This window comes from Biomphalaria glabrata, chromosome 11, assembly GCF_947242115.1.
Source record: "Biomphalaria glabrata chromosome 11, xgBioGlab47.1, whole genome shotgun sequence".
NCBI classification, from domain to species: domain Eukaryota; kingdom Metazoa; phylum Mollusca; class Gastropoda; family Planorbidae; genus Biomphalaria; species Biomphalaria glabrata.
The window spans coordinates 13,187,270-13,215,125 of record NC_074721.1 but is presented as its reverse complement, the minus strand read 5'-3'; the positions used below and the strand labels follow the sequence as shown (position 1 = coordinate 13,215,125).

Genomic DNA, 27,856 nt, shown 5'->3' with positions numbered 1-27,856 from the left:
TCTCTTCAATTCGTCCTTCTCCGGTCTACACACAGTTAACAGTGCAATGTTTTAACGTGACATTTCGCCGAGTGTTAGGACCATTGAATGAGTCTATGTAGATCCGTGTGTAGTCCTGGGAGCTTGCTTGCCCTGTATATATTTTCTAAGCACCGTTCACCAACCTTCATCCGACTGTGTAGCCTATGTGTGCAATGTTTCCATTTTCTGGCTAATTTTGGGATTTGACGACATCACCCCCAAGTCTTGGTTAAAATAAAATGTATACGAAACTTTGAGATGTGTTGATTGTTTCAGATTCAGTGCAACACACGGGGGAATAAAGATACAACATAACAACAACAAGGACTAGGATGTGTTGCTGGTGCAGAGCAAAGATTCTACTCTACAATAAATAGTTGCTTTCTACACAAGGTAACTTTTTTGTGTGACTTTAATGCAGTCATGTTGATCAATATTTCGTACCACGATTTATACTTAGATCTAATTCTTATTGTCTTAAGTAAAATTTTAGCACCTCGTTCGTAAGAGATACTGATCAAAATATTATTTTTTTGTAAACAAATATGGCGTTGAAAAGCCGATTAAAGTTGTGTCTTTAGTAATTTAAGCTTAATTCTACCAGGTTAAAGCTAGCTCTTTACTTTCGATCCTTCTCTTTTTATTTTGATGTCAGTTTTATTTCTTCATCAACTGTATTGCATCTCCCCGTTATAAAACTATAGCTTGACATCATTCCCCCCCCCCCAGTTGATTCTTAAAAAGCTCAAATGTTAATCTTCATAGATTTTGTATTATACACGCCATTAAAACAGGAACATTTTTTTAAAGACTGTATTTCCTTTATACAATTTATGAAGCGATAATTTTTCTGGTAATGAATGTTAGATTTTAAACAAATTGCGTATTACACTCGGCCGGGGCCCAGTGCACTGTTAAATCCGTCTCTGAATCTTTATCTTACAAAACGCAGACGTTATTTTAAAAAGATTACATATTACTATGCATGACTAAATTGTCCTAGGGGCACGCGTAAGACGTAATCATCTTCTTTTTTGAAGTGACGTCTGTATTTTATAAGATAAGATGTTTAAACGTCCGCAATAATATTTCACGATTTTTTTCCGGATGTCATAAAGAAAACAAACAAATACACACACACACACACAGTAATAGAATTGGAAAGAATGTATAGGAAGTATCGGAATTATACTTCACAAGACCCTGAGCTGTTTTAGAATGGAGCCCCAAGTAATCAACATAATACAACTTTTCTGTAGCTCATTCTTCAAAGTGATTGAAAGAAATCCCATGAACTATTTTGGGAGTGCTTAGGGAGCCAACGTTTCCTATAGGTAAATCCTGCAAAGTGTATAGTATAGACCTAGGTCTATATCTATCATAAATCTAGGAATTGTATTTATTTGATTTAAACTAAAGCTCACACATTTTTGTATTGGGCGAAGAGAAAAGTCCCAATATCCTTAAAGGTCCTGACGTTTTAGAGAGCATAGAGAGATGTACATTATTGATCAGTCGATATATATTTCTATGTTTATGACACTATCGAGACATTTATTGTTTGATATAAACAAGTCAAAGGAGTTTACATTCTTATAATTAATAGCCCATAGAAAACGTTTCTGTAACACTGTGTGTACGATTTCAGATTCAGAAAACATTGAAACTATTATGTGTTACAGACTTTCCTTCAAAACAAGTGGCTAGCATAACAAAAAATAAATAATTAAAAAAAAAGACAATTCCTCCTTTGTGAAGCTGGTGACCTTTTTTAATAGCGATGACTGACCCCGTAACGATTGCCCCCCCCCCCCATTACCCGAAAAAAAAAATCCTGGTTAAAATCTACTCTGAGGTTATAAAATTCTAGTTGGTGATATAGATTCAGACATGGTAACATTAAAAGACATTAGTCTTGAGTCTACAATATAATACTGGATCTATTTAAAGATATGGTACACAAGATTCGACTTAGGTAATAGAAATCTAGACATTGAAACATAACAAGACAATAGTCTAGACTAGAATACTAGATCTAGTTAGAGATGTAATATCTAGAAGATTCTAGTTGGTTGATATATATCCAGGCTTAGAAACATAAAAAGATAGTAGTCAAGACTGATTCTCTATAATAAATGACCATATGTTCTGTTTGTATAACTTTTTTCTGATTATAATCAGGAGTTTCCGATGACTTGAGTTCAAGACATACATTGTCTAGATCTCCAGAACAAATTTAATTTTAAGATATTATTTTGAAAAATCAGGATGGTCAAACCCGTCTTTCCCCCGTGTGGCAAATGAGCTAGTAATTTTTTTCTTGAAGCTATACATATTTCTAGAAAATTTGTTAGAGTCTTTTTTGAGATCCGTGTCTAATGGTCCGTTGTTTTCCCCGAACCAATGACGAGTTTGTAATCTAATAAGAGGAATTGTCAAACAAAATTCTCTAGTTGAAAAACGTTTTGAAAAATTGTAATTTATTTTAATTGTTAGACAAAAGAATCTAGATCTTGTTACAGGAGATTCGTGTGTTAAACTGACTAGCTAATAATTTAAAATGTAATCCAACAATGTTCTGAATCTTATTTCATTTCTTGTTGCTTTTTGTTGACCACATGAACTTTATTATTAACTTAATTCTTTCATTCTTGTAGGCTTTTTTTTTATTCTTCACTAAAAGCCATGCATAAGGCAAATAGTAGGCTCAATTAGATAAACAATAGATAAGACTAATAATGTAATATGTAAACAGAACAATATACAATAGGCCTATAGTAAGTAGACTTAGGCCCACCTCAGAACTCACAAATAGTAAGTAGGCTTAGGCCCACCTCAGAACTCACAAATAGTAAGTAGACTTAGGCCCACCTCAGAACTCACAAATAGTAAGTAGACTTAGGCCCACCTCAGAACTCACAAATAGGAAGTAGACTTAGGCCCACCTCAGAACTCACAATAGTAAGTAGACTTAGGCCCACCTTAGAACTCACAAATAGTAAGTAGGCTTAGGCCCACCTCAGAACTCACTAGTCACTCGTACGTGCAAGGACTTTAATATCATACTTATAAAATAAAAAATAGTTTTAAATTTTAAACATCATTTCTAGAATTATACTGTACACACATAAACCTAATAATTACAAAATAATTAATTTTATCTAACTTTAAGCTAGCCCATTTTTTTACGAACACAACTTCCCTCCCCTCCCCAGACAATAAATTCACTTTAATTTATCATCATTTTGCCCCCTTAAATTCTCATTCCTAAGTTATGGACTCTATAGTTTACGTTTTCCTCTCTCTTCAAAGTTCACCTTCTTGTTCACATGCAGCCCATTGAATCCACATCGGCTTACATCGACGAAATGATGGGAGATGACAGATATCACGAATGTGACGATAAGGAGCAAGATGTGAACATCGACGACATTTCCGACTCGGAAGAGGACACCCCCGAGACACAAAGTAGGCTTCAAGACAATGACAAAGAATGTACAACGCGTTCTAGATCACCGCTAGTAGAACGCCAGTCATCAAAGAGTGGAACTGGTAAAAATCGAAATAGTGACAGCTTTGCTGAGATTTCTTCAGGGTCTGATGCTGCCAGAAACCTCCTTCAGGGGCACGTTGTGAGTGAAAGGCCACTGGTGAAAGACTATGACGAAGAGAGGAAACTATCCCTGGAAAGAGAACGGTACGAGCAGGCGATGAAAGATCGCGAGGATGCCTTACGTTCCCAGGAGCAGCAGCAGCACCAGGCGTTGATGGATCTGTTCTACAGACGCCACTACGAGCACCTGTTCTTTCTCAGTCGGCAAAATTCGTCGTCTTCGATGTCTCCGCCTTCAGTATTGTCGCCCATTTCGCCAAGAGCGCCGGAAATCCCTGGCTTCCCGTCGGGACTAGTTCCGGAAAGACATCCCGTCAAAGGGGAGCGTCAACAGACTCACGAATCACAAAGTACCGGAAGTTACATCGGGGGAATGAACGGTACGGGCGGATGCTCAAGTCAGGTGACATATGAGGAGGCGTTGAGGCTTGTGAGGCCTTATCCCTTGACTTTTCAAGCGCCTCCTAACCCCTATCAAATTTCGTCTCAAACATCCCCAAAACGTCTTCAGGAAACGGCGCCAACCTACATTCCCAACATGTCGCTGACAGCTCGATCTTCGTCCACTTCACCAAATTCTCCGTCTCCGCCCCTGAGCAAACAGAGGCCACTGACTCCTGCCAATGACACATCTCACTTCAGTAGTTCTTCCTACCACGAACGATCGTCTAAGAGCAGGAGTGTGATGACCCCTGAGAAATTGGGTCAGGACAAAGAGGAGGACATGTCCTACGTCTCGTCCAATAGCGGCTCCCCGCCAGGGTCCCCTACCCACGACCACAGAGGTAAGCCGTTATATTAATAGAACTAAATATCTTCATAATATAGTATTATCTATTCTATTTCTAACAAGAAAATAAATAATACAAGAACAACAACAATAATGATTGCAAAAAAAAACAACAAAACAACAAATACAGCAAGCTCAAACAGGACAGATATCACCTTCATCTCCCTTAGTCTGTTGGACCGTTGGGGCACCACATAAGATCTGTTGACCGTCCTTCTCCATTGCTCGCTGTCTTTTGGACTGATATACTTTTTGTTTTATGAAATTTCCGTAATAAGTGTATTACTGCCGTATTTGTACAGTAATATACTTTTCTATATCTCTGTGGCGTATAGTTAACACCTGTATAGTGTCCGTCACATTTTTTTATTTTTTTTAAAAAAGGAAAACAAACCCTACAATATAACTCCTATTGAAAAATATTGTAATTTAAAACAAAATGCACAGAAACATTTTTTCTATTTTTTAAATTAACATTTCATTTCTGAAATACCAGAGAAATTTGAACATTTTGTTATGTCGATAGGAGTTGTTCGCATTTATCAGTTATCTAAAGGAAGTTTTGCTTAATATAATTTCAGAGAGATGATATTTAAATTCGATTCCTAAGTACAACATTTTCATAAATTCTCATTATTAGCTTAAACTCTCTTCATGATCTAAGGGAGGTAATCAAATGGTAGAAGCTGGTAAGAAAAAGACACAAGACAAAAACTCAAAAAGTAATAAAAAATTTAATCATTTATTTCAAGCTAATTTTAGCAAACATAATTTACCAATAAAGCGTCGCGCTATTAAAGCAAACGCCGTGGGTTCGATCCCTTTTATTACTTTTTGGTATAGTCAATTTTGTTTGATCAAAGTAAGACAGTTTACATTCTAAATTTAAAACATGTAAGCGCTTACTTACAATTTGAGGTACGTATGAATAAAAGAGTGACATCCACCAAAGCCAATTATTGTAAGAGACTCTTGAGTCTATTTCAGTACTAGACTGGTGAGTAAGGAGGGCCTCAACCATGTCCATCCCGCCATCCCCGTTTCTTGGTTTACCGATCTCCCCCCATGTTCGATTTGTTTTCCAGCCTTCCACGTCACTTATGGGGTCACAGTTCAGAGCTTCCAATGTTTTCCCTTGACATCTTTCTTAGTTTGGATGTACACAGGTTACCCTTGCTAGAGCGACGGGACCGCGGGAGTGTCGGACTACCAAAAAACGTTGGCTTACCAAAGGCCATCTGTACCTCAAAGAACCGGAGACCCATATGAAAAACAAAACAAAACAAAAAAACCCTCCATATTTATGATGTAATAAAATGATCTTTCAAGGGTATAAAATAAACAATAGACGGGAAAGGGAGAACATGATTTCATCTTGCACATACTGTACTAAATATAACATAATTAACATATTTGAGCCTGACCTGCATACTCAAAATGTACGTTCTCGAGTAGGCATTAATTATATAAATTTACTCACGTGAATTTACAATCTGTAATAATCTTTTGTTTCTATCGAAGCAAACTGTCACGTGACTTTTGCTGGAATTTCTTTCAACATTCAAGCATGCATGTGCAGCGGATGTATACATCGTGGCTACGTCGAACTACTTAGTGTGTCGGATTATCAAGAGTCTACTACAGTGTTTCACAAATTTGTTCCCTAACGAAAACGTTCGTACCTTCTGAGTATTTAGCGGAGCACTTTGCTTATTTGTAGAGAGTTGAGTTCACTTGATGGCCTACTACTTCGTGGAATACGCTGGTCTACTGTATTTCTTTTTCTTCTCATTGTATGTCCACACTATGTCAAGCTCTTTTTGTCCTAATGACACACACACAAAATCATTTCATACAAAACAATTGACATTTTCTTTATAGTACACTGTACTTTTGCCAGAAGAGAACAGGTGATCCCAGTTGCCTTTATTTATAAAACAAAACATCAACTCTTATGGGGTGACTTCTCATTAGAATGTGAGCCAGAGAGCGAGGATAAAATAAATAAATAAATATGAGAACTAATAAAACAGTTTATGTGTAGTTTTAAAAAAAAACAACAACAGATTGTGCACTAAACGCTGTATGAAATATTCCAGACCAGGTTACGCTTGCAGCTGACCTTCTTGTGTACTTCATCTAGAATGTTGTTAATCTCGTTTCAAAGAATGTCTTATTAATGTCTTGTTTCTTTTTTTTTTTAAGCCTGAGTCTTAACTCTTCATATTTTTAAGCCCCCCCCCCCACCTTTTTTTTTAAAAAATGGTTATACTTTGTTACTTGACATAAGGAAATGAATAGAGTAAAATATGCCTACAATTTAGATCTTTAATTATTCTTTAAAGTGATTTAATGTGTCCACAAAATTATGTAAGATTCATTCTGCAATATTTGGTTTCTTCTTCATCAAGAAGGGCTTACTACTGGATGATGCACTGCTTGGAAATATATATATATATATATATATATATATATATATATATATATATATATATATATATATATATATATATATATATATATAAAATAAGCAGTCAGGATAGATTAAGAAACAAATGAAATAATGACCTAAGTTACTTAACTAGATCTAACTAGGCTTATGTGGTCATTTTGAACACATCGGGATACTTTGATAAGATGATCAACTTGTTGGTTAATATTGTAGCCATCTTTTTTGTTTATTTATTCTTATACAGCATACGATTGTGTACCCTAAAGGGAAAAAAAGACGCTATTAGTTTTGTGTGGCCTGTCTGTCCGTCCGTCCCGTTTAGATCTCAGAAACTAGAAGAGAAAATGAAAATCGGACATCATGATATTTTAGATCATTCAAAGTTCTAATGCAACGGCTACTTTTTTCTTCTCTGAAAGCGAAAAATCTAATTTTTTATATTAATTTTGGAAGCAGTTTTTTTTTCATAAAAATACACCATTTTTACAACTAATCACTATTAATAGTAACAAACACTGGAGGCTTTTTAGTAAGAGGGATGACTATTTACCATTTTTTATATAACACTTTTATGCAAATGGTTTTAGATTTTTGATTAAAAAATATTATTTTTACAATTGTATTGCTAAGTTATGTAAGTTCTGTCATATTTAATACTACATTTACAAAAATGTTGTTTTTTTTAAAGAGAAAAAAATCTATTTACTATGCAAACAAGTTGGACATAATTTAGAACAACAATTAATAAGCAGTTTTTCATATTATCGCGTGAACTGCAGGGGTTACATAGTACAAATGAACACAAAATTAAAGGATTTTTTAAAATTTTTTTTTACTGAAATGTTTTTTTCTTGAGGCTTTGAATAAGAGATTGACCCTTTACAAAACAATTAGATCAATTAGATACTCATTTTAAGACATCGGTTAGGCCAGGTTCACATCTAACCTCACATTCACTTTCACCTATCCTTTTGTCTGCTGGACTTTTGTGGCACCACACATGATCTGTCAACCGTCTTTCTCCATTCTTCTCTGTCATCTGCCTTTGATAGAATTTCATTCTGATGTTCTTTCTGAAAATATTGAAACCTGCATTTTTTCCTGCCTGGGTGGACCACTTCGGGGGCCGATTTTAATTTTGTGTTTCCACACAAACTGTCTTTGTAACCTCGTTTTTTTTTGTTTTTTTTTTTGGAGGGGGAGGGGTGAAGCATCTAGTAAAATTAAGAAGAGCAAGAGAGAGAAGGCTACAGTGTTGTTGTTTTTTTTGAGGAGTTTTTGTCACATATGTATTTTTAAAAGTCGTTTGAAAATGTTATTGTCACCTGTTCAATTCTAGCTATACGAGTGTACTATCGCAATCTTTGTGACTATACGAGTGTACTATCACAATCTTTATGACTATACGAATGTACTATCACAATCTTTGTAACTATACGAATGTACTATCACAATTTTTGTAACTATACGAGTGTACTATCACAATCTTTGTGACTATACGAGTGTACTATCCTAATCTTTATGACTATACGAATGTACTATCACAATCTTTGTAACTATAGGAGTGTACTATCATAATCTTTGTAACTATACGAGTGTACTATCACAATCTTTGTGACTATACGAGTGTACTATCACAATCTTTGTGACTATACGAGTGTACTATCGCAATCTTTGTGACTATACGAGTGTACTATCACAATCTTTGTGACTATACGAGTGTACTATCACAATCTTTGTGACTATACGAGTGTACTATCACAATCTTTGTGACTATACGAGTGTACTATCACAATCTTTGTGACTTATCTATACTCACTCTAAGACGTGAAAGATGAAGGCTAGGGACCAAGTGATACACTGGAACACAGGTGATTCTTTTTCGTCTGCGTGCTCATTCACGGCTTTATGCCACCGGAGGTGGGGGGGGGGGGGGGTTGAGGCGAGCAATCAAAATCCAGCTTCCATTTCCCAGGCTTGGATGTCGGAAAAAACATTTTGCAAGACCACAGGCAACTTTAAAACTGTAATATAAACAACAACCCTACTGTCACAATACAGTAACGCACTTTCCAAGCAGTTTATTTGCCACTTTAATGGAAGTCTTCAAGCAGACTGACATGTATGGTGTCAAGTTAATTACGAGCTAGATTAATGACATTTCATCTCAACATAGCACGAAGGCCGCCCCACGCGTAATGGCGCCCCAAAACACATGTTTTCTTACCTTGCCAAGAAGTGAATTAAAACCATTTTAAAAATTGGCATTAAGTGTTCTTTCTTTTCTTTTCTTTTCTTTGTGTTTGGTCTTTCTTATTGGATACTGTGATCAGGGCCGGCCTTGGGTAATTGGAGGCCCGAGGCGAATTCATTTGGTGGCCTCAAATGAAATAAAATAAAAATATAAAAAAAAAACAACAACAGCGTAAAAATAAAATTACGTAAATAAAATTTACCTGGCCCCGTTTTTATCTAAATAGACAAATAGCTGAAATTCATATTTGGCTATTCCCATAGTGGGACCGGAGTTAAATTACTAAATATAGTCATAGTGCTCTACTATGAGATCTAATCGAAGTTTCGCTTTTTTTTTTCACTAAAATGATATTTTAATCCTAGTTTATGCGCAAGTCCATATTATACTGAACCCTTTTTTATCCAGTATTTATTCAACACACACACACACATTCTTACTTACTTTAGGCCTATACATTTTTTTTTGTTTAAAGGTTCGAACAATTAGTTCATAGACATTTATCTACTGTGACCTATATATGTATAATGTAAGTGTACTGCGTTACAAAAAATTAAATATTATTTTCAGTGGACACCTTTTATTGTTTATTGTAATTATACCATGATGACCTTCGGCATTTATACGAACGAATAAAACTAAAATAAATTGTATTTAAACATTTTTATTCCAAATCCTATTATACATAAATTTTAGTGTTATGCCGTTAAATATTTTAGTAGGTTTTGTTTGTATGGAATGTATAATTAAACACAAAAAAGAGATATATAAACAACATAATTCACAAGGTAGACAACTATCACATGGTTATTTTATTAGTTATCTCTTTAAGATGGATAAGTTTTTGGATGCACAAGTGAATGTAATTCATCTTCACCTTATCCTGTAGCCTGTTGGACTGTTGGGGCACCGCACATAATCTGTCGACCGTTTTTCTCCATTCCTTTGTCTCTCTCCTTGACTAGAATCTCTTTCAATGACTGGCCCGTCCGTTTATTTAATGTTTTCCCTGTCTGCCTTTTCTTCTTTTTCCTGGTTCTGTTCCCTGCAGGTGGACCTTTGCTAGCCCTGGGGTTCCTGTGCTATGGCCAAGCAGTTTTATATTTGCGTTTTCTGACTGTCAAAAGGTCCTCGTGGAGGCCAATTACCTTTGTGTGATCCTGTTTTTAGTCTTTTCATTTTTTATGTGGTCTTTGAAGGTGATACCTAGAAGCCTTCTATAGTAACACGATTCCGTTGAAAGGATCTTTCTCTAGAATTCTATAATTTAGCATAAACACATTTTTCTTGAACGCAAATGAAACTATTGATGGTGGCTGAGATGATGGATAGTTCTTTAAACTTCATTAAAACAATCTCTCAGTAATTATATAATACTGAAAACAAAATCAGAAAACGAAACACTTCATGTATCCTACACAATTGTAAGTTTCCACATCGCATTTTTATGGTTGTAATAATAAAAATGATATTTGTATAGTAGGTCTCGGATATTTAACAAGAGAAGGCACAGACAACTTTGAGACCTAGGGTAAATCAAGAAAACTTCTATTCATAAGTCACAAGGTGGTACCGCTGTACCAAATGTACGAATCTGAGTAAACACTATGAAATGGTGAATTCTGTTTCCATTCAATATAACTATATCCTGACTAGTGTAAAATTATAACTATTTGCTCATGATAGCATTATAATAAGGATAAAATAATAAATTAGCAATATACATAAGCTCGGTTGCTTGTCCATTTTCAGTTATATATATTTTTTATGAGAATAAAACAAACCTTGAATAACTTCAATTACATGCGTAATATACCAATGGGGGTTTGGTACAGTTTAAATTTATTAACAAACAATAAAACCGTGTCTTTTTATGTAAAGAGAAAAAACAACTAACGGCTTGCATAATTATTTTGAAAAATTAAAAGGTTTGCTTTCACAAAAAAAAAAAAAAAAAACATGTCACCACAAAATATGGTAAAATAGGACAAACATACAGATTACACAAAACTAATAGTGGTTTTTCTACTTTCGGGAGACGCTAAAAAGTCAACAAATCCTTATTTTCTTCTACAAAGTCTGCTTATGGTGAAAATTGTCTTCCTTTGGTTGATTCGGGGTCAGTGAATGTAATTTGAAAGTGAGTTCGTGTTTAGGTTGAGTTTGTGTGTAAATCTTTGAGAACAACTTTGTTTTTATTTATGATCGTTTGGTTGACAAATTTTGCTAGTCGTAGTGTTTGTAGCACGCTGAACTCCATAGGATTTTTTTTTGTTCATAGTGTTTGGCACATCGGCACTACACATCAGTGATTCTCACATTTTGACCTGCAACACACACCTAGAAGATTTATGTCAGTGTTCTCTTTATTCCTTTATAGGATCCGGGAACGTGCTGTAATCCGGACACGGTGTGTGCCTATACTGAAATGAGAGGAACATTCGATGTACATACAGCGGACATATGTTTGTGATGGGTGTGATAAACGTGTTGAGCAAGGTGACTTGTAGCGGGCAGGTTTTTTGTCAAGCCAAAATCGCTAACACAATGAAAGCCGGAGAAATGTGACCGCTAAGACGTAAAAAAAAAAATCCTGCAGAATCGGATTATCGTAGAAGTATTGAATTGTTTTCTTAAATAATAATAATGTTTTGAGTCGACCCTTAACTTAATTAAAATTTTGAAACATTGTTAATAATTACATTTTTACTTGATTACTATTCAATAAGGATTCACAAGTTCAATGCAGACACACCAGATTGTCTCTTATAATATAAATTAAACACCTTCGCGTCCGCCTTTCCCCCTTTTTTTTTAAGGAGCCACGACAAACAGTTTGGGAAACGTTGACACGACTAATTTTGTTTTTGTAAGATAACGTTAAAGAAACATTCTAAAAACAGCAAACAAATAATTTATAATAAACATTAAAAACATCGTCAACACAATTTTAATGTTTGTACTGATCACATGACTGAATTCCACAGCTTTTTCAAATCTTTATTTGATAAAAAATGCAGCATTTGAATTTGCCAACTTCAGTGAGGATCGCAAGCTCAGGATTGTGGCCTGACAATCAAGGGAATGGATGTTTGCTATCACCCAAGAGAATGTATTTCCTTTATCACTCAAAGAAATGGATGTCCTTTTTCATTCAAAGGAATGGATGTCCTTTATCATTCAAGGGAATGGATGTCCTTTATCACTCAAGGGAATGGATGTCCTTTATCATTCAAGGGAATGGATGTCCTTTATCACTCAAGGAAATGGATGTCCTTTATCATTCAAGGGAATGGATGTCCTTTATCACTCAAGGAAATGGATGTCCTTTATCACTCAAGGGATTGGATGCCCTTTATCACTCAAGGGAATAGGTGTCCTTTATCACTTAAGGGAATGGATGTCCCTTATCACTCAAGGGAATAGATGTCCTTTATCACTTAAGGGAATGGATGTCCTTTATCATTCAAGGGAATGGATGTCCTTTATCACTCAAGGGAATGGATGTCCTTTATCATTCAAGGGAATGGATGTCCTTTATCACTCAAGGAAATGGATGTCCTTTATCACTCAAGGGAATGGATGTCCTTTATCACTTAAGGAAATGGATGTCCTTTATCATTCAAGGGAATGGATGTCCTTTATCACTCAAGGGAATGGATGTCCTTTATCACTCAAGGAAATGGATGTCCTTTATCACTCAAGGAAATGGATGTCCCTTATCACTCAAGGGATTGGATGCCCTTTATCACTCAAGGGAATGGGTGTCCTTTATCACTTAAGGGAATGGATGTCCTTTATCACTCAAGGGAATAGATGTCCTTTATCATTCAAGGGAATGGATGTCCTTTATCACTCAAGGGAATGGATGTCCTTTATCATTCAAGGGAATGGATGTCCTTTATCACTCAAGGAAATGGATGTCCTTTATCACTCAAGGGAATGGATGTCCTTTATCACTCAAGGAAATGGATGTCCTTTATCATTCAAGGGAATGGATGTCCTTTATCACTCAAGGGAATGGATGTTCTTTATCACTTAAGGGAATGGATGTCCTTTATCACTCAAGGGCATGAATGTCCGTTATCCCTTAAGTTCTTTCCCCTATGCCTTGGTAGGCCCGTGTATATCTGTTAAGCTCTGTGGTAATAATGCCACGAAAGGGAATTAATTTTAGCCTATCTTAAGCTAATCTTGGAGTAAGTGTGATATCTACGACGTGGTACATCCATGGAGTAGTTGCTGCGGAGAAAGAAATAAGCTTCGCACGCTTTTGTATAGAGCAATTAATTTCTGTGTTGACATTCTTAGGGTAGAAAACGTCTAGTATGTTTCTCTCGCTTGTTTGCGTTGGCCGAGGAAAAAAAATATCACCCAGACACGCCTTGCGTGAACGCCCCATAACCTTAAATTTAATTCGCCTGATAGATTCAGAAAGAGAGAGAGAGAGAGAGAGAGAGAGAGATAGAGAGAGACCCAGTGCAAATATCAAACACGATTAATATAAGGCAGGTGAACTGAGTGAGGGCCCCTCTCCAATCAAAGCTAGATTGATATTTCTTGTGTATCTCTTTGGCTTTATTCTGTGTGTCGTGTGTTTGGTGACGATGAAGAGACGAGCTAATAACTAATGGTGATAAGGTCATAGGAGGGAGGGTAAGGGCAGGCTTTGGTATCAGAATGACATGAGAAGAGGACGACCCCCCCCCCCCCCCGGAGAGAGGGAAGGTGTGAGGGGGGGGGGCGGCTAGTACGCTGTGTTGATAATGTCACGATCACAGGTGTTACGATTGGAAGACACGTTCTTTCTGAAGTCTCTGTATCGCCTGTTAGTTCACGCAACCATTGGAACTCTCTGGGAGAGTGACAGAGAGGGAGGCAGAAAGAGAGAAAGCGAGAGAGAACAAGGGAGAGAGAGAGGGTAAGAAAGAGAGATAGGGAATGATAGGGAGAGAGAGCAAGAGGGAGAGAGAGCAAGAGGGAGAGAGAGCGAGAGGGAGAGAGACAGAGGGATATAAATATATAACTAATGTCAGATACCCTAAAAATCCTAAAATTCAAAATTCCAGTCTTGGTGAAGAGTCCAAGATCCCAAGGAATCACATATCTAAGCCTTTTAGTTTCTAGCACAAAATAATATTAATATGAAGGAAGCATTACAGATTCGCTCCAACACAGTAGCGAAACTCTATGATATATTGTAAAATAATCAAGCAATGAACTCGTGGTAAGCAGATTCGATTCGAAGATCATTGAAAAAATTAGTGGCAAAACAATGTTTTTTTATTTAGCGTCCTTGACATTGCTTACTTCATCATTTCAAAAGGTCTCCCGAGTTTCATCTTTTTTTTTACATCTTCTTTAGGGTACCTTAGACCGCCCCCACATCGCCCATTTCTCCACATCTCTTTCTCTTCTTGTTCTGTGCTGTTCAAAGAATATAGACACGATCTTACATTTTAAATAAATGTAAAGCAGATCTCTGAGATTCACACTAATCGTGAAAATCTTCCAAAATCGTTGCGATAGAGCACCTGGCATTCAAGAGCTGATTTGCAGCCGTGATTGTTATTGATTTACATGGCCATTTTGATAAAGTCTAGATTTTAACTTGCTCTAGCGATTATAATCTAATCACCCAACATCTGTTTTTGTACTTGATACAATTGCACATTGAGAGAATGAGAGGAGAGGGCGAGACAGTGAGTGTGACATTGCCAGTCTTGCTATATACGGTGTTCAATACAATGTCCTTTCTTCTACATCTTAAACATTTAGATCTTCAGTAAACTTCCACTTTTCTTCATCCATTTGTTTCAACCAAAACTCATTAAAACAAATGACTATTTAACGTGATCATCAATCAGCTTAGATTTGTACATTGTTTGTCACACTTGTAGGAGACTTAAAGTAATCTCGCCTTATTTTATGTTTGTGTATACAATTTTCTTTAGTCATAAGCAACTCACTAGCAGAGTGGTTATCATGTCGGCTTTATGCGACGTGAGCCATGAGATCGAATTCAGGTCCTTATCCTATTATATATTATTTTTTATGTAAATGTAAGAAACTGATGTTTTCCCAAATGATCCAGATAGGATCATAGCGTATTGGGAAAGTTATAAGCATGACATAGCGCTAAACAAAAACAATTGGTTAAAATGTTTCTAATCGCACAGATTCATCGTTGTCGATCTAGATCTATTACAAATTTAATTACATGACTGATGCAAACTAAATGATACAGCTACACTTCGAATAAGCTTTTTTTAAAAAGTATTTAAAAAAAATGATTTTTTATAATTAAATGTAACTGTAATGGCTATCATTACTGACCCCTGTTCCACCATTGACTGACCCCCCTCCACACCTCTTGGCCAGCTATTTCTCCACCTATTGGTCTCTGTGTCTAGGTTTCTCCTCCAGGCTATATTCACAGAGTAATAAAAAACTAAGAAGAGAAAGGAACAAAGGATAACAAAGGGAAGCAACAAAAAAAAATCTAATATAAAATAAGGGGGGTAACCTTTTTTTTCTCTATATTTTATTGATGCGTGGAGCTGACAAATTAGCACTAAATGAGTATCAAGCGAGGCCGTCCGGAGATGTTTACCGTATATCGTGACGCCATCAAAGGCAATTTGCAGTGGAGGGTTCTAATGAATTGGCGGGGATTAGCTATTTGGGGGACATTAAAGGACCACTCCGATCATATGTATCGCGACCAGGGCTGCAAGGGGGAACATTTTAATCACTATTTACGATCGCGACGCATCAATATTGTTCTCCGAAGGACATTTAACTTGTCTATAAAGAAACAAATAATATAATGAATAAAGAAAAAAAAGTGGCCAGCATTTAGACTAGAAACAACAAAATGTTTCATTTAGTGCCGTGGTGATCAATCGGTTCGTTTTGAGAAGTACAAAAATCCTTTAAAAAAAAAAAAGGAGCGTATACAAGGGAAAAGAACTGCACATTTACATCCATATACATATATTTCAATTATGTAAGATTCCCTTTTTCTGTATCAAACACAATTAATTAAATACCACTAATGAATTAATTGGTTAACTTTTTGATTGATTCAATTGTTGTTAGGGCCAATGAATAATTGTGCTTATTGTCAAATTGATCCGAGAATAGGTGGAAAGCGTGGTCGAAAGGCTAAGTGCGCTTGAACTTGGCTTGGCTTAGCTACTTATGAAGGGGGCTCGAGGTTCGACTCCCGACCATGATTAATCGGACGTAATCATCTTCTATTTTGAACTAACGTCTGCATAATATAAGATATAAGAGTTGTGCTTACTGAGCGCCTAAAGGCAGCACGGAAAAAACTCCTAGATACCCCCCCCCCTCCAACTGGTCCACAACTGATATTGGACCAAAGCGCTCTGAGCATGCTATAAGCATGAATGTAGCGCTTTATAAAAGCCATAATAATAATTTAAAAAAAAAGGAAGTGGGAGAACTAACGTGACAAAATGTGTACCAGACAGACAGACGGAGTGAGTTGATATTAGCTTTGTCAAAAGGAATTGAATCAATAGTTGAAGTGATTCAAAATTCATTTCTCCGGAGATACCATTAAGAACAATCTGACGATTTTTTTAAAATCTATTTTTAGCAAAGGGATGTGGGATGTAAGGCTGAGAGGCTTAAACCGCTTGGCTACCTATCAATGTGGCTCAAGTTCGAAACCCGACTCGAACTTAGCTGTGTCTGCTAAGCGCCTAAATGCAGGACTGAAACCTTCTCCCAGATACCCCTCCCCACACTGGTCCATGAAAGAGATTAGGTCATTGTGCACATAGCATGCTATATGAAAGCGATAACAAAGAAAATAAACAAGACGCTTCCATGTCGACGGGTAGCTAAATAGTGTAAGTTGAAGTAACATGATTATATTGAAACTATGACTTTTGAACCAGATCTACAACAGCTTTGGGTTTGGGCGTGGAGGTGAAAGGCCCAGGATGAGAACTGAATGGAAGGATGTGCTGAAGCAGACCAGAGCACTCCATTGGCTGCAGCGCCCCTGGGATGGATGGGATGGATATGACTTTTGAACAATGCAATGAAACCAATAAGCCCATTAGGAGGCGCGGTGGCTGAGCGGTAAAGCGCTTGGTTTCCGAACCGGTGCTTCACGGTTCGAATTCTGGTGAAGACTGGGATTTTGAATTTCAGGATCTTTGGGTACCTCTTGAGGGACATTATTTGGGAAAATTGCAGTTGGTCGTTGTGTTGGCCACATGACACCTTCGATAAACGTGGGCCACAGAATCTGATGACCTTGACATCATCAGCCCTTTAGATCGCAAGGTCGAAAGGGGAACTTATATTATGCTCGTGCCACAAAGAAGACAATAATTTGAAGGCGAAGAGTGGACTTGGGAAATTAGATAGCGCCCATTATGGTGGACATAGAAAGTCAGACTGTGCTCATTGTTCACATCTTTAGAGTATCACTATTCCTATTTCAAATACTAATATCGAAACTAAAGCTTCACTTGCACTTTCTTCTGGTCAGCTAGTCTGCCATTGGGCGGATAACATTTAAACGACTAAGTGTTTAGAAAAAAAAAGTTATAAAATAAAATTGGATTGAATCACCTGATGATTTGATGACAACTTCAAGTGACTGACCGCTGGTCACTCTGCTAACTACGCGTATCTCAAGTTTCTTTTTATTGTCCACCTCGCGGTCAGGTTAATTCTTAATGGGACCGACGCCCCATCGGTTTAAAGAAATTAGTTGTCGGCGGTTGAGTTTTGAATGACCAGACAACAAATGACCACTGGACCACGAAGTGAGGTCCATTTCACTCCCATAAGTTAACCGACAAGGAGAAAACAAAAATGACCTCGTCAAAGACCCATGACGCAACGTACTCCCATTATCAGCCAATCATTATCGCTCTTACAGCGCCTTGAAACGTTCATATGCAGTACTAATTATCCAATGAAATCTAGCCTTGATGACAACCGCGGCGACCCCCCCACCCCCACCCCGGTCTATTCTCCCACCACAGCTTTCCTCCTCGCCCCCAGCACAGCTAAACCCTTTGGATACAGATCACTTACCACTTTTTTTTATGACTGAGATTGAGCCATAAAACCCGGAGACCATAATCGTTTCATATCCTCTCTTCTAATCACATCAGGCGTTTTCTTTGATGTATCTTTTCAAGACGACCACCCCCGACCACGTTTGCGGCGGGAAAAAAAAACGGAGATGAGGGGGGGGGGGGGGCAACGGAGAGTGAGAAAAAAATAAGGAGGCGGAGAAGAATTATAACAAATGCACCCCCCCTTCCCATTTCCTTTAGTACTGAATCTAGGGCTGTCGTATTGCTTTCGTATGACTAAGACTGATTCTTAAGATGTTTCATTACAATATATGCAGATAGTGTTTATAGTTTGTTGCAAAGGGAAAAGATCGTCTCCCAAGACGTATAGAATGCCACAGTAACAATGTAGTTTGTTTAGTACTAAAGTGCAAGCGATGCACGAAAATAAGAGAAATCTTGTATATTTACACATGAGCAACTATTGTCTTAATCCCGTGTCTGATAGATAGTGAGGGCGATTTTTTTTTTAATGCATAGATGTTTTATATATAGATAGAAATTGGAGAACGCTAAGAATACGAGAATACGAAGTATACAGCAAATAGTGGTCAGGGGGAGGATGGAACCCCCCTGATGTTAGAACGTCCAGTAATTCTCAACAGGTTTGATATAGGGATAAAATCGCTACTCAAGTTAGGATGAATTTGACCTTTGCACTTATAGCGCGACTTTTTGGAATCATTCTTACGATCACCAAATGCGCTTTTTGTGGACTGTGTGTCTGAGTGGCCTAGACCACTTGGCTCGAATTCGAATCCCGACTCGAGCTGATTTGCTGAGCGCCTCCTAAAGGCAGGACGGAAACCTTCTCCCAGATGCACCCCCCCCTCCCTTACATGTCCACAAACTAGACTGGACCACAGCACACTGGGCATGCTATAGCACGACGATTGCGCTATACAAAATCAATTTGAAACATCTATCCTTTCATCGAATGCCTGGTTCAACTGACTTGAGTTTCACGCCGTCATTGACATGACAATTTTACTTTGTAATTGCTATGTCTAAGAATCTTGGAACTCTAGTGCCTAAGGAAACTTGCCTCCATCTGCATGTCTTAACAAACGTATGTCTGGGAAAGATCCAAACGGATGTACATTTTTACATCCCTATTAGCATTACCTATGGTTCGTAAGCCAAGACACTTAGAAGCCAGGCCAAAGACTGCCCTGCTGTGGGTAACTTCCCCAATATTCCTTCTGTGTAATACATTAACGGTTAACGGTGCAAGTGTCCACCATATAAACGGCCCCTTGAGGATACTGGATAGTGACTTGTTTGTTGGAGCTTTCTTCCACCCATGCCAGTGCAATGGACTCAGACCCACAACGGGGCCTCTGTTTTGCTTCTCTATTAGTCAAGTCTTCTCTAACCACCGTTTCCAGCCGTGCACCACGTTGAGGCTGAGAAGCATTGCTCGGTTAAAGACATGACACAAAACTTCCAAAGTTTTTCTTGTTAAGTGCAGGATTTTACGTGAGTAAAAGAAACGATTAACATTAGGGAGTATTTGAGCTGGACGCTAGGCAGAATTACTTATAAGATTACTCCCTAGAGACTTCAAGACCATGAAAGATGAATGCCTGTAGGACACAACGTCCGGCACATTTTGTTCTTTTATCTCCAGTCTACATGATGAATTCTGAACAAAAAGCAATAAATCTGTAGAGCGAGATCTCCTGCCATCCTTAATGTTTAGCTTCCCTTCCTTGAGTCTATTGTGATTCGGTCGTTCTTGCTCCGAACCTTAACCTTAAGCAATTATCCACGCAACAAATGACTGTAGTTTACTGTCCCTTTACTACCTAACAATATGAACATCAAGAGGCTTGGATTTGGTCTCCCCCCAAACATTGTAACGAGCGTTAATTTTTTCCTTTGTACCGGTTTTTTGTTGGAAGTTTTGGCGCTGTAACGCCGAGAGGCTCTTTGGATATTGGGGCGTCACATGACCTGAAGCCTTTCGGGTATACGAAACGGGAGGGGGGAGGGCACACTTATGTCTAAGCTATTCCAGGACTTTATTGATCCACCCGTTTTAGTATCTTTATGACTTTTATCACTGTGTTGATCTTGCGACTAAATGGTTTGGTAATTAGTCAGTTTGCTGGTCGCAATTAGTCACCTGACTAGTTTTATAATGTCGTTTTGTTCTTTCGATCAAAGCGTTCTGGTGTGGATACTAGTATCTGAATTTGGCTGTAAACAGATATATGAATGTTACAATTGTTTTGGTAGAGTGTCGAGGAACTGGAAAGAAACTGTCACTCCTCTATCATTATCACTCACCAGTATCACATATAAAATATTAGAACGCATAATATAAACCTCTTAGACCAGCAAAATGTCCCTACCCCATACCAACATGGCTTTAGGAAATAAAGTTCATGTGAAACTCAACTAAGTCAAATTGATGACTTTTCAAAATACTTAGATAATAATAAACAAACAGATTCCATTGTACCAGACATTTGACAAAGTTCACCACCTTAGCTTGCTTCAAATGAAACTATTTTGACATTGTTGTTTTATTACACTAATTAAATTCTGGACTTCATGATAGTAAGAGAACAAACTTTAGTACTAAATGATTCTAAATCAACACCAAGAACAGTTAACTCAGGTGTAACTCAAGGAAGACTGTTAGGCCACTAATCTTTCTAATTTACATAATTGACCTGCCAACTTCAATTTAGGAACAAATAAATTCAAGTTTAAATTATAAAACGAAAGAAGACACGCTGTATTTTACATTTATACTTTATAAAACATAAAAGAATTTAATTTCAATCTTTTGTATCAGAAAAATTGCATAAATCTAAACTATAAATAGAAGAGACGGGCTTATTTCAGGGGGTATTCCTTACAAATAACGTCAATAAGTTTAAAGTGTCATGCTAAGACTACTATTACGATTTTATGATTGGATATAAATTATATTGTGTGCTATTACAAGAAGTAATGTGCATGATTTTATTTTGAAAATAAAATAATTCTATTTTGAAAGATAAATTCTGTTGGTTCTTCATCAATACTAGAATTCCTAGCATACTATTGGATATTGTAAGTGACCTCCAACTGTCTCGTTCTGAAGCCACTGGCAGCTAGGTGCTCTCTTCTATGTCAGTTAAAGCAAGATGAGACTTACTAAGACCGCGAAATACACATTTGAGCCAAAAGAAAATCTGCTGCCGAGGACAGACATAGACGGTGAAAAGAAAATCTAAATCAACCACCGGCAGACAATGGTTATGCCAGCGCAAGATGTGGCAAAATATGTAGGTCACAGCTGGGGCTGCGTAGCCACGGGAAATACCACATTCCTCATTAATCTTCGGACTCGAAGACAAGCCTATTTAGTATTATTATTATTATTTTTATCAGAGCATTTGCGTTGTGTAGCTTTGTAAAACTTCATATTACTTTTCTGTCATGGACCTGCTTTCCAGTAAGTGCATTGCAGTCGCCTCTATGTGATTGGAAGTACAACAAAACCAACAATTTAACAATTTTATTTGTTTAGCTACAAAGCACAAGTGCTACAAAGTCAGACAAAATTACAAAACGTCTTCGCCCTTCCTATTTCCTAGACATCTCATATCCCTGCGATTAGAGATACCACCGTAAATAAAAGATATATATAAGTAAGTATAGCGGATGTCTCATATTTCAAAAGGGGATACTGTTTCCTGGCACGACAAAGACCTCATCTTATAGGTTTATGTCGTTTTTCTCTAGTTATTAGTGTAATACAACTGTCATTAAAGGACCGGTAAACTACTATAGGACGTCTCTTTTAGCACTGTTCTATTTCATAGCATTCATCAATCACGTCTTTTTTCTTTATTTAGTAAACTTAGTGTGTAACATTTCATTTGGTTAAAAAGATTATTTCTTAAAGGGCATCAAAAGGGGAGGCTATAATGCAGTTTACTTGAATACTAAGGATAACATCCCCTTACGACAAATAAAGCCTCTCTTGATTTGGGTATTCAACGGAATGGCCCGTGAAGTCAATAGCGTTCGTCATAATGATAGGGGCCTATGCTCGCACCTGGACTGCGCCTTTCCGCATGACTAGCCTTTAGTATCTAGATCTACTTCGTAACGTACCTGGCCTTTGTTGTTTGAATTAGTATATCCTCAGTTTGTGATTGAAAAAATAGGAGAGAAGGAGGGGGGTTGCAACTTTTGACGGTGCCCTAAAATCCTCTCTTTTGCAATAAGGTGTTTTGCTCTTTAAGCGATAGGGTTAGGGTATGTGGGTTTAGGGGGTTGGGTTGTAAGGAACGGTTAAGAAAACTGTCGTGGTTATATCCGATTATGTAGGGGGCCGACAAAAGGAGGCACGCACTCAAGGCAACGATTATCTTGTATTCGGAAGTTTAATGAAGCCTGAAGCTTCTGTTAAAACATCTCTGAACATTAGCAATGGAAAGAATGGAACGCGTAGACTGAGAAAAGAAGAAAAAAAAAACCCAGTAACTACAGAGACTAGGGAAGGATAGAGTCACGGCGTTAATTGGTCGGAAACCGGTCTCACGCTCGGGCATTCTTATGTGCTCAAGACACGAACTAGACACAACTTTATTGATCGTACAGGTTCCGTGGCTATTAATACAACATTTCGGTGCGCAGTTTTTAAATACGCTCGATCCTAGTCCAGTGGTGGGGAAAGTGATGAATATAATATTTAAAGCACAGTTAATGTGTGTATGAGAGAAAGAGAGAGACAAAAAGAGAAAGAGAGAGAGAGAAAGAGTTTATCGCCATTTGTGCCAAAACAAAAACAAAACTGGATTGTTTTGGAGGGACATGCAAGAGAGGAACTACATTTTCCCAAGTCCTACACGTTACGTTCAATGTATTGGAGAAATGAACTAACTCTAAGATTTTCTAACATTTTACACAGCGCCTATCAACTGGGTCTGTCTGAATCTTCTGCACCTTATTTCTCCCACTTCCAATTCTTGGATTGCGTTGAAAATTTGCACAATTATTCTTTTTCGATAACAACATAATCTATATATTAAAAAAAAGGAAATCAATGACAGTAATTAAATTTGTTTTGTATACAGAATGGACTAGGCTAAGGAAAGATAAGCATTGTGTAGATAATTAGGTCGTTCTGTAAAAATTTGAAACTAATAATAACACACAAAAAATATTATTAAAGGACTTCAACGACTTTCTAATCACTACAGGATAACACTGGATATTCGAGACCCTGGGTTCGAATTCAGACTTCAGCAACCCTTAAAAAATACAAAATAGGTTTTTAGTTTTAGAAACATTTGCTCAAAGCAAGAAATGATATACTCCAATCAGTTCATGCTATAAGCATCACAGTTGTGCTAAACAAAAAACAATTAATAACAATATTTCCAGTGGCAAAAATCATTATTGATAGATTTGATCTATTAACAATGAATTACATGATTGATTCAAAATAATTGATGCAATTTGCCTCAATATAATCTTAGTTGTTTTTTTTTTTTAAATTTGTTTTTATAATTTACTTGTTAGTGTTCGTATTTATTTCTTTTCCATTCTGATTTATAGCATGACATAGCAAGATGATGAGAGTCTCAGAATTCATTTCAATTTTAAATTTCGTATTTATACTAGATGGTTACTATGCAATAATAAGTAGTGAAACACACTTATGTCTGAATTCTTTACTCTAGTTTTCCTTTGTTGCTTTCTTAGATTCCCCAACAGACTACAACAGCCAAGTCAGACGTTACAGGACAGCATTCAGCAAAGAGCAAATAGCCAGGCTGGAGAAAGAGTTCGCCAAAGAGAATTACATTTCCCGTCCCAAGAGATGCGAACTGGCGGCCTCCATGAACTTACCGGAGAGCACTATCAAGGTGAAGATTAGAAATTATTGGTCTAGCAAAATCGGTGCCATCTGTTTCTTAGCTTCTATGGTAAAGTCTCAGTTAAGAAAGGCGCTTTAGAAGACAGTGTTTATATACAGTTTTAAACAAAACGCCTTTGCATTGTCTTCTGATTGTATACGCTTTAACTGGCTCTGAAGATATGCTGACATATAATTCTACTAGGAAATAACAAAATGTGTCTTGCTTCGTTTCTATTGGATAGTTTCACGATAAACTAAACAAGGTCAAGGAAGCTAAATTAAACTTCAATGCCGCCAAATGACTAAAATCTACAAATATAAATGCTTAGACAATTTGATTCTACAATGCTAAAAAGTGCACAAACATAATCATATAACTTTAAAAAACACATAGATTAACAACCATTTTTTTGTCCTGTTCTTTGGCTACACCAAGAAGCATGTTATATATATGGACTTACTAGGCCTACCCATGAAGGAAAATCTCCAATGGCATGTTGAGATCTCAGCGAATTTTATGTATCGCTATTTCAATGCTACAAATTCAATGCTTTTAACATTTTCTTTTTAGCTTTTAGCATTTATATAACCTCTACGACCTTTACGTTTTTATACACGATTAATGAGAGAATTAAAGAACTTCTAATCAAACACCCCAGTATCCGTTGGGCCTACTGCAAATGTGACCATTATTTTTATTTCTTTTTATTTTCATTCTTACATTTACAAATGAAATAAATATCTGAATGTTCATGAATGGTTTTGAACATTTTTCTAAGAAAGTAAAGAGGAAGATGAAGACATTTTGCAAATAGTTTAGCTATAATTATTACATATGTACACATAATACATTTATACAATCCTAATTGAAAAAAAAAAGATAAACAAAATATTTAAATGAAACTTTATGTTATGAAACCGGAATAGGATAGAACGTTAAGATTTAGATGTCAATTAGATAACTTGAACCACATAATATATTGCACTCAGTGTGTAGCCTGCGACTCGAAGACAAGCCTTATCACAGATAACTTGTAATAAGTCGTAACTAAGTGTAAGTTACTTGCAAACGTCATGAGTTATTCATTGCTACTTTATTTTTTAATCTTCAGGTTTGGTTTCAAAATCGTCGAATGAAAGATAAACGGCAAAGGATGGCGATTGCTTGGCCCTACGGCATTCCACCAGACCCGCACCTGTACGCCTATCTCGCTGCCGCCGCTGCTTCCTATCCCTACGGTCTCCCTGGCTCGTCTGCTCTTCCAGCACACCCAGTGGGACTCCCTGGATTCTCTCCGAGTCAGCCCCCGTCTTTCCAGCATCAGCCCAGAGTGCCCTCCGCCTTTCATCCGACGGTGCTCAGCATGTCGCCCACTTCGCTCTTGAAACACGAGCAACAGAAGCAGGAGCTCCTTCGACAAGAGCTGATGAGCAGCTTCACGGCCCAGCACAAACAGTCTCAGAGATTGGCCGGTGGATCTCCGGGGATGACGCCGCCTTTCGCCGCCCCGCCATTTCCCCTGGGTCTCCATGGACAGAGTCTAAGACCCCCGCTGCCTTTCAGTGACAAATCGTTCCTGTCGAACATTTCCGGCGGCGACAACGCCTGCTACTGCCCCGCCATTCCAGGGTTGCATCCCATTTCAGCGCACTTAGACACACCCTTGACTTCGCACGATCGCTCCCTTTGTAAAGCAGAGCTAAAGATTGGCTGAATTCGAATCATTTTTCTATTGATGGAGTTTCTTCACATATTGCTCGACTAACCTCGACTGCTTGCAGATTGACAATGTCCACATAAGCCCACAGATCGCATAAGCCCACAGGTCATACAAGTCAAGAGGTCATATAAGCCAAGAGGTCATATAAGCCCAGAAATATGTCAAAAAGACAAAACAAAACAAAAAACTTTAAGTGGCCTGAATTTCTGAACACGTTACAAAACAAATGCATACATTTTTGTCTATCAAATATGCACTAAAGGTTGTATATACATTATATATAAAAAAGAAAGAGGCCAACAGTCGAATTTCATTATCAATTGTACAGCAGACTAGCCTTGTTTAAATAAATAAAGTGCCAAGAAGGGTTATGCCAGAAAAACATTGTTATTTCGTGTATGAATGTGTTAACTATGTGTACAGAGAAGTTAGTAATACTCGCTGGTTGTTTTGAAACTGCCTCGATTTGTAAATAATATATTCTTAACCTTTCTCTAAATCACTGAATCTCTAATTCAATCTCTAGTACATTCACTAGTTCATAAGTTCAACTTATGAAAGCAATACAATTATTTTAACATGCAATTAATAAACAAAAGCGACATTAAAAAAAAAATACCCGAAACTAGTCTGTGAAAGGTCTAATTCGTCATTTCTATGGGTCTAGAACTTATCTCTACGGGGATGGAAACCCATTTCTTAGGAACTCATTTTTATTTATTGAAAGCGCTGGTTGAAAACCATCACCCTTGTCACAATGTGAGAAATGTAAAGCACTGTGTCTTCAGTGAAACAGTGCGTCATAAATGTGCAATAGATGGGCTTTGCTCTCCTAAACTTATGCAAACTATTGAGATTCTCAGTAGCTGTAGTTTATAATTAATCTTTTCTAGTCCTAGTTCAAAAAAAAAAAAAAAAAAAAAAGAATAAATTCTAATGATGATATCATGAAGAATTTAAAAGGATGATTATTCATGATTAATTAGCTAAACGAAAAAAAAAATCATTTTAAAAATGTTTAATATCTCTACAAATGATTGACTTTTACTTATTGAGTACCTAAGATGTCCATCTAGGGAACACAAGCGCTTAGAAAGCAAAGACGTAATTTGTTTCTATTAATGAGAGAGCTGCGAGGCCAACGCAATGACCAACTGCCTGAAATCTTGTCACAAGTAAAAATAAAAAAATATACGTAGCCTAATAACGTTTTCTCTTTGTTAAATTTGAAATCTTGTTGAAAAGGTCACCACCTTGTTTCGGAAGGTCAGGACCTACATTATCTTCTACTTGCTACATTAGATAGTAGACCTCATCCCATAGTTAACTTCATTTAAACCCATGTCTGGTTCAATAAAGTTACTTGCCATTCATATACAGAGGCTGCACTGTGTAACTCAAAAGGGTGTTTTTTTATTTTAATTACTTTTTTTAGAATTAATTTTTTTTTTGTTGGGAAAATTTATGTTGGGGGGGGGGGGCATCCATTACGTACATGCCGTCCCTTCCCCTTTCCTCTCTCTTGGTTCCGACACTGAATAGAAACATAGGAGACAACGTGATGGAGTCGATGAGACTTGAAATGTTTCTCAGCTAGCACATCTGCTTGGAAGTGTGCTTGCAGTGGCGTATCGAGGGTGCCAGGCGCCCTAGGCAGAGAGGCCTCTCGCCCCCCTCCCAATGGTGTACATGATTCATATTTGCATACTAAAAGTCACCAGTGAGCAATGCAAAACGTATATAGGCTATGATGCCATTGAAGTTAACAAACGTAGCGATACACATATATATTGTACGTAGTGTTCTGATAACCATTTTGCCCCCCACCCCCATACGATCCGGTGCAATGGGGCGGCTCCCCTCGGCACGCCACTGTATGTTTCGGACCGTTGTTACGATTATAAAGAGTTTAAACCCACCCGCTGTCTTCCCTTGCAGTCCTGTGTTAAGAAGTAATAGTTTAATTCTGAACCAGACACGGACACTTGACACATATATCTGTACA

The 27,856-nt window shown here is 37.3% G+C and overlaps 1 protein-coding gene across 2 annotated transcripts; it reads left to right on the top strand.

The window, feature by feature from the left end:
• LOC106074620 (homeobox protein Hox-D3-like) lies at positions 1 to 27,185 on the top strand. 2 transcript variants are annotated; one of them, XM_056004868.1, is made up of 4 exons: positions 1 to 414; positions 3,357 to 4,419; positions 23,974 to 24,137; positions 25,243 to 27,185. In XM_056004868.1, the coding sequence occupies exons 2-4, from the start codon at positions 3,390 to 3,392 to the stop codon at positions 25,843 to 25,845; spliced, it is 1,797 nt and encodes a 598-aa protein (XP_055860843.1). In that variant the 5' UTR covers positions 1 to 414; positions 3,357 to 3,389; the 3' UTR covers positions 25,846 to 27,185. The 2 variants fall into 2 exon arrangements, with proteins under 2 accessions (XP_055860843.1, XP_055860842.1); XM_056004867.1 differs by having other exon boundaries at positions 3,334 to 4,419.
• Positions 27,186 to 27,856: the final 671 nt, after the last annotated feature.